At 40.6% G+C, this 14,524-nt stretch overlaps 1 protein-coding gene across 3 annotated transcripts in view; it reads right to left on the reverse strand.

Annotated features, from left to right (window-relative positions):
• lef1 (lymphoid enhancer-binding factor 1) overlaps positions 1-13,929 on the reverse strand; it is a 56,263-nt gene extending 42,334 nt beyond the window's left edge. For 2 of the 3 annotated variants that reach the window (XM_030149453.1, XM_030149447.1), the window contains exons 1-3: positions 13,647-13,929; positions 11,743-11,809; positions 10,307-10,461 (exon numbers count right to left, since the gene is read on the reverse strand). In XM_030149453.1, the coding sequence (XP_030005313.1) occupies positions 10,307-10,461; positions 11,743-11,809; positions 13,647-13,847 (423 nt within the window). In that variant the 5' untranslated portion in view covers positions 13,848-13,929. The remainder of the gene's footprint in view (positions 1-10,306; positions 10,462-11,742; positions 11,810-13,646) is intronic. The other variant, XM_030149462.1, reaches the window with a different exon arrangement.
• Between the last annotated feature and the right edge of the window lie 595 nt (positions 13,930-14,524).

Consider the following 14,524-nt stretch of genomic DNA (forward strand, 5'->3'; position numbering starts at 1 on the left):
AAACTGCACCAATGTAACATCTTTGATTGGCTGCTTGGTGAAGGTGGCCATGACTCTGGAGGCGGAGCCTTCACCAAAGCAACTTCTGTGACAGCTGGTAACATTAAACTCCTCCTGGTTCTATCAATACTGTTGATGTTAGCACCATTTCACTGTGTCAACCTGCTTTCACTATTGTTTATGAATAATCTCCATGTCCTATAATTACATTTAGATGATGTCAAGCCTCAGAGGCGGCAGCAGGTAGCTCTAACACTCCTTTAAAACCCCCCTTTTAGAACCCTTTCTGAGGTTTGTTCAAATCAAATGCAAAATGTTAGTGCATGTTTGACAAAGAGTTCATGCAAACAAAGCCATTTGTACTATAGTTTATTCCTTAATCCAAGGAGAATCAATAAGAGAAAGGGAATAAAATTGATAAGTGATAAGAATAATCTAACCAGAAAAGAAAGTGAGTGACGTAATGTTGACATGAAATACATTCATTCTTCAGAACATTGATTATATACTACAAATCCATGATTTAAAGAAACATTAGAGAGAATGTGAGAAAATATTTGACAGATTAAATGATAATAATAAATTGTTCATTGTAGCCAAATGCATTTACTGATCTTTTATTTACAGCTTTAACCCAGATTTCTCTGGTCATGACTGGAGATCAGATAACAGAACACAACTTCTTCACTGTGTAGCTGCTTTGATATGTAAGGTGTTTGTGATATATGAATGCAAAATGTAGATTGGAGGTGTGGGGGACGCAGCGTGCACTTCCATTTCAGAATCTTTCATCTCAAAAGATAGGGGTACAGCGGGGGTGGATTGATTTGATGTTTTGATGCATTGTTTGATGACGGGCAGCTCAAAGTGGAGGATGTCTCTGTGATGTCTCTCCATTGGAGGACATGAAAAGCGTCACCTGGCTCCTGAGCTGAGGGTTATGGCTGCTAGTGGATTTAAGGGCTCCTGCTGAGCTGGACGGTGGCTCCATTGATGCCACATAATCCATTCAGCATGACCTTTATATTTTTAGAGTCGGCTCCACTTCCCTGTCAGCCCTGCTTTTGTTAAAACTATCACAGGGTCCTGATCAACTACCTTTTATTTTAACAGGGCGGTACATCTAATTTATTTAATGCGTACATCTCACGAGAAAATTAAGTGCCTTCTATCAGAGAACGCGGTCCGATGATCAAAAGAAACATGGCGCATGAAGCGAGCTCATCAGATGAACAAACACATTCTTGCTAGATATCTTTGTGGGTTTCATCATCCTGCATCAAGTGACTACTGAGGATAAAAAAAAAAACAAAGCCTTGTTCTCTCCCTGTGACATCAGTGCTCACAGACAGTCAAAGCAAGGCCTATCATATATTTCCAATTAACTGATTTGATAATGTGATTCTGCGAATTCTCCCTCTGCCCTCCATCCAACCTTCAATTAATTTTCCCTTACATTCCACATAAAATTATAACAGACCTAACTTAAAGATCTTACATACCTAACTTAAAGTCTTACAAACAATCTCAAAAAGGTGAATTAGTCATCAAGGTGCATCCAAATCCTGCTTCATTCTAGACTTGCAGACCAGAAGCAAACATAATTGGGATAAATCTCCTCAGTAAGTCACATAAAAAGGCATGAGGGTGTAGAGTGTTTCACTGCTGCATGTTTAGACACTGAAACAGTTGCACAGATCAGGCAAACTGCAGCAGCAGGGAAAGAGCAGCATTCAGCTCTGCTGTTTTTTCCTCTGTGACTTGGGGCCACTGAGTTTTTCTCCAGCCATAGTAAATTGGGCGCCTGGGGCAGGAGTCTTGGCCAAGCTTGCATTTTGGAGCCGGCTGTGGAGGGCATGAGGGATAGAGATATGGCACTGGAGGGGGACAGGGTAGTGGATAGTGTGGGGGAGGACTGGAAGCGGAATGGAGGTGACATTACGCACATGTTTTAACACAAAAGAGAGCCGCCTCGTTAGCACACTAACTAGCGAGCTCCATGGCAATCAGCGCTCTTCATTCCCTCTGTTCTCTCAATCCACCTCGTCAGAAATATGGCTACATCTGCAAGTGTAATCACTCCATTGTACTCTGATTTTCTGCTCTGCTGGACAGCAGCATGGCAGCCTGCTTTTCAGCACCTCTCCCTCTCCCCTCAATCCCCTCCTTTCCCTCAAGTGCCCTCGCCTGTTCCTGGCTACTCCTTTGCTGGTGAGGCCGGTGTGTCTCGCAGATTACAGAGCTCCGGTCGCTCAGGTAACAAGAGTCACTAATCTGGCCGGGGTTGAATTACACATAATTGCCTCGGCACTGTGATTGATTTCAGCCCTGGAAAGGAAAAGACGACGGCTCCCCCTACCCCCCAAAACATCCCCCCACCTCCCCTCTCTGCCTCTCTCCAGCGCTCACGAGCGGCAGCCAAGACTCTCCATCTAGTAGGAGGCAGGAGGCTTTGAAGAGATCAAAGCCAAGGCCGGGAGCAGTTGCGCGCCCTGGGAATACGGGAGAGAGGCTTTCTGCTCCTCAGCCCTATTTTCTAGCGTCATGTCGGATTGCAGCTGTATTGCATTTCGCCAGTTTTCTTAATGCTCTTGGTTTTGACTTTGACATCAGTGATCCCCCTCGGTTTCTTCAAAAACAAGGAGGGAGAAGAAAAAAAAGAAAGTGAACGAGGAAGAGAGTGAGTGAGAAGGGGGGAAGAGAAGGAAGGAAAGAAAAAGAGAAGGGGGAAAGAGATCTACAGACTGATTTTTATTTTCACAACTCCATAATTGGGCAGTTCAAAGGAGAGGAGGGGAGAATGTAGCATTTGTTTTCAATTCTGCAGCCGATATGAAAGGAGCGACAAACTTTTATGGGTTTCCCAAAAATTAAAGACAGGCTTTTTTCACAGTCAAAGAACAGGGTGTTTTTTATGGCCAAGACCACACAAAATGAACTGATAGCAAAGCCCTCCTCTTTGTCCACCCACAGAAAGCTCAACAGTCTTGTGCATGTATGCGTGTGCACGTGTGAGTCTGCGAGTGTGTCTAATACCCATTTAGTGTATGTGTTGGAAATTGCTAAACTAAAAACAAAGTGGTTTGATGTTTAGCGCAAAAACACAGAAGGAGGCATGAAGAAAGAGTGCAGGCTATATCCATCCATTCATTTAACAGCTTGGCTAATAAAGCCTAGTGGCGAGAAGGCACCCTTTGTACTGTAACTATGCAGGCCCTATACCAACCTCCTACACTGGGGACCATTAATATTTCAGCGCTGTCAGATACACATTGCATGTGAGCCTCTTTAGCACTCACACCCACAGCAGAAAGAAATAATGAGCTTCTGAAAAATATGAAACAGCAAAGAGAAGGAGGGAGGGAGGGAGAGCGCCAGAGACTGACAAACTTCATACAACAGAGCAGCTATTGATCATAGCTCTATTTCTTAGCAGGACAAAGTGAGGGCTGTTTCAGCTTCTCTGAAGTCCGGACACAGCCGGCAGGATTTGCACCCATGTTTCACTCCTGTGGTCCTATTGTTCCCCTTGCTGCAGTTTACTAGCCGGAACACTGCTCGACTCTATATAGACCTACAAGCTGTCAGGATGAAGTCAATAAAGCTATTCATGTTTTTACTCATTTTACAACTGTGTCAGGGAACAGTGAGGTACTGTGATCAGCTTTGACAGACCAAAGGCAATCTTTAATTATTGCTGAGGAACTAGGAAAGGTCAGTTTAGCCCAACCAAGACATATTCATTGTATTTTTAGATTGCCGTGATTGCATTTGCTAAAGCTAAACGAACACATTACGCTTACATTTTAGCACAGAGCCGAGATCCAGTTCATAAACGCCTTGTTAAGCGTCTTCACCCACAGTTTCGTCTAGCACAGCCATAACAATTCCAAAAGTGATGACAGTTACTCAATAAATTGCCAAAAACACACCAGACATGCATACGCTTGGAGCCCGTTTGACTCCATTTCTGACCCGCCCTAACAGGAAGTCCACACCCAGCCCATTCAAACAGAAATGGGCATAAGGGACAACCTTGGTGGGGCCCTGCACTGACCCCCAGAGATCAGCAGCAGGCTGTTGGTGAAGAGTGAAGCCCCACGAGCAGGTGTTGCGGCTCGGGCCGTGGAAGCCTGACTGGCTGGCTCCAGGCAGCGCAGCCTGATTGGTTAAGCTTCATCCATATGAGTGGGAGGAAGGGAGGGAGGGGACGAAGAAAGTGTCCTCATCTGCGAGTGTTTCACTTTGAGCAGGGACACAAGCCCAAAATAAACATCAGCAAGGGTTAAATTTGTGACTGCATGTCATGCCACTGTGGGTTACTGTTCTCTGATACATTTTTAGCACTTTTTAAACTAGTTAAACACACAGTATATAATTTCTGCCGCTAGGAGTCCCAAACAGAACGACAAAAACATAGTAGAAAACATTGTGAAGAAGCATGGCATGGTGGGAGTTATTTTCACCACCAATAATAATAATGGTAATGGATTAAACTTTTATTCACATTATGTCTTGCTACATATAGCCTCCTGATGTCCTTTATTGTGATTAAACATCTGCAAATTAAACACCGACGTGAGTATTATGCTATTCTCAGGATTCAAACACTATTGGAAACATTTAATATGAAAAGCACACAAGTCAAAATGTGTAACATATGACTAGTCGTTTTAAAATCTTTTAATGTGGAAATGTTGCATACGTAACTTTAAGGATTTTATCTCTGTCTATATTCAACTTTTATAGGTTTGAGAAGTTTCTAATCGTTTCTGATCTGGTGCTGATCTGGGGTTTTTTTTGTTTGTTTTTTTTTTTAAAACGTCACTCTGACATTTTATTATGAGTGTTTCAAAAGCATTTTTTTTATAAGAAAACTTGGGCAACACTGGAAAGTGTTTTATAATACATTTAAGAGTTACAATGACAACATATCATCTAGAAACTTCAACCCTGAGTGACGTCTTTTTGGTTCTCATCCCTCTTGCACAACATCTCATATCTTTCAGTCTGTGTAGACAATCACTCTGCAAAGCTCCATTTAACAAGATGAAACACACTGATAAGGTGATTACAACCACATGGCGTCATTAGCAGCGTGCATATGGAGCAAATGTGTCAACCAGCATCACCATACAACAGAGGACAAGAAGGAACCTTGGCGTTAATGGTGCCGTTTACAAAGCACCGTGGGCCCAGCGGCACTACAAAGAGCCTCACACATCAAGTGTTTCTTTCTGTGGGAGGTCCCAGTGCCGTCCGTCATATGTACACATATTTCACCGCTGGAGCTGCACAACAGATGACATCAATGTCAATGTGACTCTTTGATAAATGCTGCCTCAGGGAAGAAATGACGGCATACAATAAAAGTATACTGTTTTTTAACTTAATACGTTTTCTTCATTTATTTTACACTTAAACATACATACAGGTCGTGCTATCGGAGTGGGATCAGCTGTGATTATACAGAGTTCAGCTGCTTAAAGGCAAGATGCTACGTTGAGCTCTAGTAAACTTCACACAGCATGTCCACCCTGTAGTGAGACTTAAAAAAAACTACACAAGGTGCCATAAGCTGCCATCTAGAACGTTATATGTGGAAATTGAAGGCTGCTGGTAAATGTAGTGTTCTCTTTAACAGGGATCTTCCATGGTAGCGCTGGGGGCATGAGCTCAGGACACACATGGCACTGAGGGACACCAGAGCGGTCCTACCAAATCCCGTTAGGTAAGCCTGGGTTAGTGATTCCACGCTGCGAGACACTGGCTAGCACATCCGTCACGTTCCCACTACATCAAAGGGAAAGCGCAGCGCTGCACCCCCACCACACATCCCTTCTTTCTCGCCATGAGGATCTGCAATTGAGGGTCCAAAGGGAGAAAGACTGTACGGCAAAGGAAAGGGAGCTCTCTAAACTCCCCTCCAATACCACAACAGCAAAATTCAGCTCAGAAAAAAATATATATATATATCAGCGACTCTATCCATTCCTCTGCCCAAGTGTGTGACACTGTTACTCTTACACAGATCACCTACACATCTCTATCATCTGGTGAAAATCCTCGTACTGTATCTCTGCAATATCAACACACAGCCGTGATTTTATTTAATCAGCCGTGCATTGATGAGTTTATTTAAAGTGGTGTGTAAGATGTCATGAGCTAAACCTATTAAACCTGAGTTTTTTTAACCCATGGGGGCTGTTTAAGTGACAATACTCTGAGAATGGTTTTCAGGTCATTTAAAAATATGTACAGCCTCTCACATGCCTGCTGATCTTTATTTAGAAGCTGTCATTTAAAAATCCTGACTGGAGGCTAAAGTACCACTCATTTACAGATAAGGCACAAGCAGCCAACTTATCTTCTTCCACAAATCAAACCAGAAGCGACGACACCCTAACCACTTTGAAGAACAGACTTCAAAAACATTATAATATTATGGAAGATGGTTTGATCACTTTGACAAAAAAAAAAAAAAAAAAAAAAGCATGTCGCTGTAAAAGCATGTCAGAACAAACAATGACAAAGAATCTGCTAGAGCGCAACTATTCTAAGTTTTCTTAGTGATGACTAGTTTTACATAACAAAAGGTAGGAAACATAAAGGTGGATGAGTTTCTTTATATTGTGTTCAGCATTAAGTTAAACTTCTGCACCCAAGCTTATTTTGGCTTGTACTTTCAGAGTGCAGAATGATGTCTTAGACGTCTTCTGCTAAATGCATTAACATTTTGTGCTCGCTAAAACTCGAGCTTTAAAGGTCAGAATCTGATATCACAGTGTGTAACTTTTGCCAATGAGTTGTGGAAATCTAATGCCATCAGTGCAACAAATACTGGAAGGGAATGTTTAGGAAAGAAAGCAGTATCTAGTGCCCAGGAGATATACTTTAGAAATTAATAATTAGCCCTTCTTAAGATATGGCAAAATTCTCAACAAGTGTGGAGAAGAAGGTATCTAAGGTGAGTGAAGGTTTCATGCCCCAAACAGACATTAAATTAAGTCCAGGTTTATTTGCCAAGTGCATTTAAGGTACACATTAAAGTGCAATGAAATGGGGTTTACCCTGGCTCTCTCTCTCAACCGTTAAAAAGCTATTTAAAAAAATAATACAGAAATGATGCAATAAAAACAATACCTGTGAAGTGTTAAATAAAAATTCAAACAACTTTCACAGCAATAGTGAAGGCACTAGCGCCAACTTCTGTAAAGCTATAAACAGCTCTAAGTTCATTTAATTAAGGTAAATATACTAGTGAAATCTGATGATAAATACATCTGGGTTTTACATGTGTGTGCCAAAGACACGGGACAGTTCAGGTGTTGATGCATCAGGAATACAGTGAGCAGTTTCACATCTGAACAGAAGGTCGGTTGTAAAGTGTAGATATATTTGTATGTTAACCTAATTTAACTTAAATAGCTAATTTTTGTGCACAATAAGGTAAGAACTTGTAAACCTCACATGCAATCCAGTAAATCCACTACTCCCTTCTTATCTTTTTAAAAAGGGACCACATCACATTATAATGAAACAGTCTTTCCACACTTTTTGCTCAGGGTGCCCTGCAGACTCCACATCCCCCTAAACAGCTATACGTTTACATAAACATCAGGATATTCATAACACACACGTGACCGTTTGATGTGGTCACGAATGTTTGAAATCTGCATTAACATACAGTATATGCAACTCAACACCATAATGCATCTTCACACCAAAATCTCGGCTTTGTGGCAGAGACAAGCTATCGGCCAAGATCCCCCCCAAAATCTGCTGACAATCAGCAACTCCCAGCAGCTCCATCATGACTGGACGGCATGTGCAGGAATGTCATGGTCAATGGAAATCAATCTAAACTACTGGGACTGGGGGCAGTGGTGGGCTGGGGATGGAAGAGAATGAAAGAGAGAATGTGCCTTTGATCTGGGTGAAAACCGATCCCAGGCCTGCAGATACTGTGGCTGCGGTGGCCAGCAGCACAGGCAGCAAGCTGACATCAGTGAGAAAGCCAGAGGACTCATGTTCTGTGATCCTTCCACCAATCCCTGGCTCATTTTATTGGATAAGTGAGAGAAACGTATATGAAATGACTACCGTTTTATTGAAGACAGGGGGAAGGGGGAAAATTGGGTGAAGAAAAAAAAAAAAAAAACAGCCATGGTAAATGAAATGAAAGCGAGGCCTTAAAAGTTTTGGCACCAAGTCTCTGCCTAACTGCTTGGACTAATTCATCTGTAGCAAGGGGTAATTTCCTCTCATCCCATCAGATGGTCTCCATACAGATCTCTAGCAGTTGTTCAGTGTAATAATTGATCTAATTGACAAGAAAATGAGCCACACAAAGAAAATTTGGAAAGCATCATACCCGCATCATATAAGTTCTTCTATTTGTAAAATGAAGAGGGTGAATCATGAGGTAATCACAGTTTCTCCACAATGTCACATACTTTTACCCTCCCCAGCTTTGGCAGAGGGGAAGCAATGCAATTTTAACATCATTCCATGATAGAGTTGCGTGTGAATGAATGATCCTTTACACACAGCATGTGGCATCTGCCCCCAACAACCACATCTGCCTCAGAAAGATGATTCTTTATAATAACTCTGAAGTCGCATTTCGCAAGTTTGCCCTGATGAAACCAACTCATATGCTCGGCAAAAAGCAAAAAAACAACCCAGGGCTTTTGTTTATTCTGCACCATGTGTGTGTTTCCTGTATGGAGGAGACTTTTTAAAAGGCATCAAAACATAGCCAAGGCTGAGGCTGGTCGTCTGCCCAAGTGTGACACAGAGACACACACATGGACAAAAACAGGATTAGAGTAGACAGCTGCTGGTGTGCCCTGCGTTTTATGTCTGTCTTGAGAGGAGAAATTTGCAAACGGGACAGACACAGGAAGCCGCCAGCAGAGGACCTGCAGCTGGCCTGAAATTAATACGGTTACAGGGACAATATCTGCACCGACGCACGCCACCCTTGGACTAAAAACTCCTGTGCAAGGCCGCCTCGGAGACACGATGCTGCCTGTAGGCCTCCTCGGTCATGCTGCACTAATTAGAGGGCTTACTTGGGTCGTGTACACATGCATCACTTAAGATTTTAACAAGATGGGAAATACTGCAAATCTCATCGCCTTCTGCAAAGTATGGCATGTATTTTGTTTCCTAGAGGCACATATGGTTGTCAAGGGCATGGATGTCATCAAATGCTGTCATATAACAGTAAGTGAAAAATGCAGAGAGGTGAGATTTTACTATGAATGATTCCTTAAGTTAATTAATTGTGCAAATCATGGAGTCTGTTATGGGTTTGTTTTTTTGTTTTTTGTTTTTTTACAAATCCGTTTTTTCAGTAAGGATTCTGAAATAAATGCCTCACCTTGAATACAACTGATTAGTTAATATCACATGTATTTAATTTTCATTGACAGGAAATTCTTTGTGAATGAATGAAAACATAAACTAGCAGAAAGGCCAGTGATATTATTTACTTGATTTTCACTCTAAAATAAAATGTTATAAGCAAACATCTTTTCATTCTTTTAAAACAGTTCCATTCCCCTTTTTATCCTGATACTTTATGCGAACAGCTGATAGCCTTCTGTCAATGACTCTCCTAACCATGTAGAAAACAAATGTGTCTCACAGCAGAGCTTCCACCCATCATTTTTTTACCCAAATCTATAACCAGGTAAAGCAACAGGTTCATTTTACTTTTCTTTAACTTCTAAATGAACAATTACACGCATGTTGCTTATATTAATGCAATGTGCCACTTTGTATTGACTTATTTACTTGAATCTATCTTTGAACCATATAATCCATGATCTGCCCTAAATTGAATTTGTCTTAAAGGAGCACGAAATTAACAAAGTTAAATCTGTGCTGTTCAATCAGCCTCTCTGTTTATTTTCACTTTTCAGTTCCATAACTGTTTATGAATAATGAATGCGAGTCTGTGTGTTTCTTTAGCACATCACTTCATCTAAACAATTTTTTTTTAAATAAATAAAACATCAGATCTTGACTCATCCCTACTTTAAAAGGAAAAAATGTCTTTAAATGTCATTTTTGTAACTGACTTAGATATTAAATATTACAAATAATACATCATTAAAATCAACAATGTTCTATCTTGTTTATAAATGACCTCAATCGCCAAGAAGCAAATATTTGATTTGTCCCGCTCTTGTCTTAGAATTGACATAATTCTGTGTATTATGATGTGATGACTTTAACTTAAAAGGTGGAATAAAAAAAAAAAAAAAATTTAAAAAAAAAACAAGTTAGTACTGACCGTTCTGGGCATGGGCGGCGAGAGGGACCCGTTGTTCATGTAGGAGTCATTGTTCATGTTGCTCATCATGATGTAGCCTGGGTAACCCGGGTATGGATGGCCTTTACTGTACATGTCTTGGTGTTTTCCTGATAAAAGGGACAAAAGGGAGCGTACTGAAGAAGAATAGACAGGAAAAAAATAAAGAGCTTTGTCAAGAAATATTTCAGTTTGTCAACACTGTTATTCTGAAATACAAATAAATCTGAGCTTGAAATGTTAAATTCCTAATGCGCTCTAGGCACTAAATCAGCTGAGTTAAAGTGGCAAAGCTAAACACCAAGTCCGACTGCCTGTTTTGATGCCGTAATGATATCGCTGTCGATCGCTTTAACCCATGCCCTATTTTGCCTCTGCCTTTTGTTTGTGCCCTTTCTTTCCGTCTTGGAGAGGAGGGTCGTATTATATAGAGAACAATGGAGCCCCTCTGTGCCAATTAGCACCAATTAGAAGAACATACAGACTGTGTCAAAACAGGAGACGCCCCAACTGTTCCCTATGCCTTTGACCTGTGAGAGGGGGGGCGGCGGAGGGGGCTTTATACAAGAGGCCCCAATACAACGCCACTCAACTGCGTGCTGTGTACTAAAAGCCGAGAGGGGGAGGGAGTGGGGTGTTTGTGGTATATAGCCTGATGGCAACATGGATCTTGTTGTAAAGACAGGGAGTGTTTGGTTTGAGGGGACCCTATTGAGGAGTGAAAGGGGAACAAAGAGGAGACACACTCCTCCTCAAAGCACTAATGATGACCTGCAGCAGAGGGGTCACACTACAATGAGCCAGAGAGCAAAAAGCCCCGAGCGGCAGCAACATGTTGCATGTGACAACGCCACCGAAAAGGCTGGAGAGGGCTGGGGATTTGGGCAAATAGTTTATTGGGTTAATAGTATAATAAGAAACATAAGCCAGATGGAAATTTTGAATTAGATTTGACTGAGCTGGAGACCAGACAGCTTAGCTCCCAAAAGTGCATCATCATCATCATCCTGTTCTTGATTTAGAAATTTCTTTGATTTCCATTTCTGCTGGCACCCTCATCTATGAGGTAGGTAACAGGTAGCTGCATCCATGAAGGTTTAGCGTGTCCTGACTAGACCTGGATCAAAGATTATCTGTCTGAGAGCAGCAGAAACAGGGGCTCTGATAAGAAAAGGACAAACAGAGCAAGAGTGTGACTGATCACTTCTGTTTGGAAGAGAGGAAGAAAAAAAAAAAAAAAAAACACAACAAAACAAAACAGTCTGTTTCTTTTTCACACCGTTCTCATTTGCCTCAACTTCTCAAGCTACAGTGCATTATCCTGCAAATGTGGGGTTTATTACAGCTAAATGTGCACGCCGCCTGTCCCATAAAGCATGCTGATTTAACGAGTCCTCGCTTAAGGCTGTGTCACTTACCATCTTCCGGATGGTCTCTGTGTTTTTCGTGATATGAATCTTGCGGTATTTGGGACTGTCTAGCTGCCTGTAGAAGACAAAAAAGTAGGAAATGAAATGATGGTGAATCAATTAGGAGAGGCCTTCAAATACAGTTACACACAGGCATGTTGATACGGTGAGACACCCACAAATACTGCAGGGCCGTCCTTTTTTTTTTGCTTGTCACCAAAGCAAAACAAGCTCCTACACACACACACACACACATATATATATATATATATATATATATATATATATATATATATATATATATATATATATGTATATGTATATATTAAAACACACACACAACATTATCTATGGAGGGGTGATGGAACAGCCTGCATCAAAGCTTCAAAAGAACCACTTAATTAAGCTTCATGTCCTTAAGGAGCTTACAAATTAACTTGTTTTCAATATTATAAGTCCGGGCTCATTTTCTGCTCTCAGTTTAAGCCTCCTTCTGAATTCAAATAAACAGAGAGCATTTGTGTTAGAAATTAAAAAGGCTCAGTGGAAAGTGAATCAAAATCATCCTATTAAAAAAAAAAGAGAAGGAGAGAAAATAGCTCAGTCCCTGAAAATAAAAAAGACACCTAACATTTTACACATTCATTTCCCCTATTTTACAAATCAGGATTGGAAATAGGACCTCTTTTTTTGGAGTTCAGACCCCTCAGGATGGCTTCAAGCTGAGCGAGCGAACTTCACTGGATTCCTAATTAACATTCAGCCTCTGTCTCGTGCGTCTCTAGGACATTTGGTAGCGAGCGTTTACAGTCTCATCCAGGATGTGCACAAAATTCTATTAACACTGCGGTTAATGACAAAAAAAAAAAAAACTAACTTTGTGATAGGAAAACTGCAGTCTGCATCATGAGGTCAGTGCACAGTAGGTGGATGCAGAGGAAATTACAAAAATAAAAAATAAAAAATTACCTGCATGGTTTAGGCCCAATTTGTGTCTGTGCTTATAAGATACCACTGATTATTAAGAGACTGAGAGAGCGGATCTGTTAATTTTAGAGACATGAAATATGCATCATTATTCAATCTTCTGTTGCAGTTTTTAAGCTTTAAAATTCACACTGGAATTAACTGATTATATTTGAAGAAAAAAATTCAAAGCAAATAACAAAATGAAAATGTTTTTAGAAATACATATATATAATTCTCAGTCCAAGAAGAAGCAAAAAAACAAAAACAAAAAAACACTGGCCAGGAAAATGATAATATTAAAATAAACAGGAATAAGAAAATAAAATCTCCAACACTAAACTGAGAAATGATCTATTGTATTTTTTATAAGCTTTAACCTTAAAGTAAATTACTAATATTGGTTGCTAATATAAACCATGTGTGTTAAACTGTTTCACATGCTGATGTGTACAGCTGATGAGAATTACACCACAGCAAACACAGCTATTAACCCACTTTTCACAGGCAGCTGAGGAGGCCGCTGCTCTTACATCTTAAAATGTTTTTTTTTTTTACTCTAAATTTAAAATAAGCAACTAAGACAATATCTGAAATCAAACATTAGCATTTAAGGCTACACACATGCTGGCTCATATATGATGACATTAAAACCCAACAGATTGATATTTAGTTCAAATCCATATGAATCCAGTTATTGATGTTTATATAAAATAAAGTAAGAGTTTTTAAAGGTGGAAAACACACATCACTGCAGTCTACATGCAGTATGAATATTAAAGCAAAAATCTCCCAAAAGCTGAATGAAACCTAAATTGCTGCAACTTTATTTATCCCCTCTGCAGGTTGCTTTCCATCCTATGATGAGTTCAGAGTTGATACCCATCTTCCTCATCATCATCCTCCTCATCCTCATCCTTCACCACATCAGTGAACACATTACTCACATCGTGGTTGTTGCTGTTGGGGCTGCTCTCAGACTCATGGACCAGAGAGGACTTGATGTCTGCCAGATCTCCTTCCTCCTCCGAGTGACTGAGCTCGGCAAAGATCTGCTCCTTCTGCGGGTCTCCTTCGTCTTTAAACGGGATCATTTCATCCGTAGCGCACAGCTCCGGGTCTCCGCCGCCGCCTGATAACTGTGGCATTTTCTTCTTTTTAATGTGTCTTCTTCAGCGCAAAAACGGAAGACAACACACCCCTGAAGAGTCTCGAAGTATATTTAAAAAGAAAAAAAAAACAAAAACAACAACAAAAAAAAAAAAACAATCCCCCCCCACACACCGAAGTAGGAAATCGTTCCCCCTACTCGTGAACCGGAGCGTCGACCGGGAGTCACTGGGAAACACGCAGCCGGTGTGTTTTCACTGAAGCAACAGGAGGAGTGTGTCCCTGAAACAAAAGCAAACAAAAACAAAAAACAAAACAAAACAAAAAAAAACAACCCGAAGAACTACAGATATAAAGGGTCAGAATGAAAATGTGAAGCACGCCTCAATGTCATGAGGAAAAAAAATTTAAAAAAAAAAATAAAAAACGGAGACAAACCACGAGTTAAAACCTCATCACTCAGTCAGTCAACACACGACGGCGGATATGGTCCAGTCAAATGTCTGAGTGTAGAATAAAAGACAAAAAGTGCATTAAAAAAATCTGAATACTTCCTCGGTGGTCCAATGGAGTGAAATTTTTAAGAAAGTAGAGTAAGAAAATTAAAAAAATATAAAAAATTAAACGCTGTGTGGATGCGGATAACTGGATGGATGTACAAGTGGAAGGAACACACTTTTAACAGTTTAAAAACAAGACGACAAGAAAAAACGCT

The sequence above is a fragment of the Sphaeramia orbicularis genome, chromosome 1, assembly GCF_902148855.1.
Source record: "Sphaeramia orbicularis chromosome 1, fSphaOr1.1, whole genome shotgun sequence".
NCBI lineage: Eukaryota > Metazoa > Chordata > Actinopteri > Kurtiformes > Apogonidae > Sphaeramia > Sphaeramia orbicularis.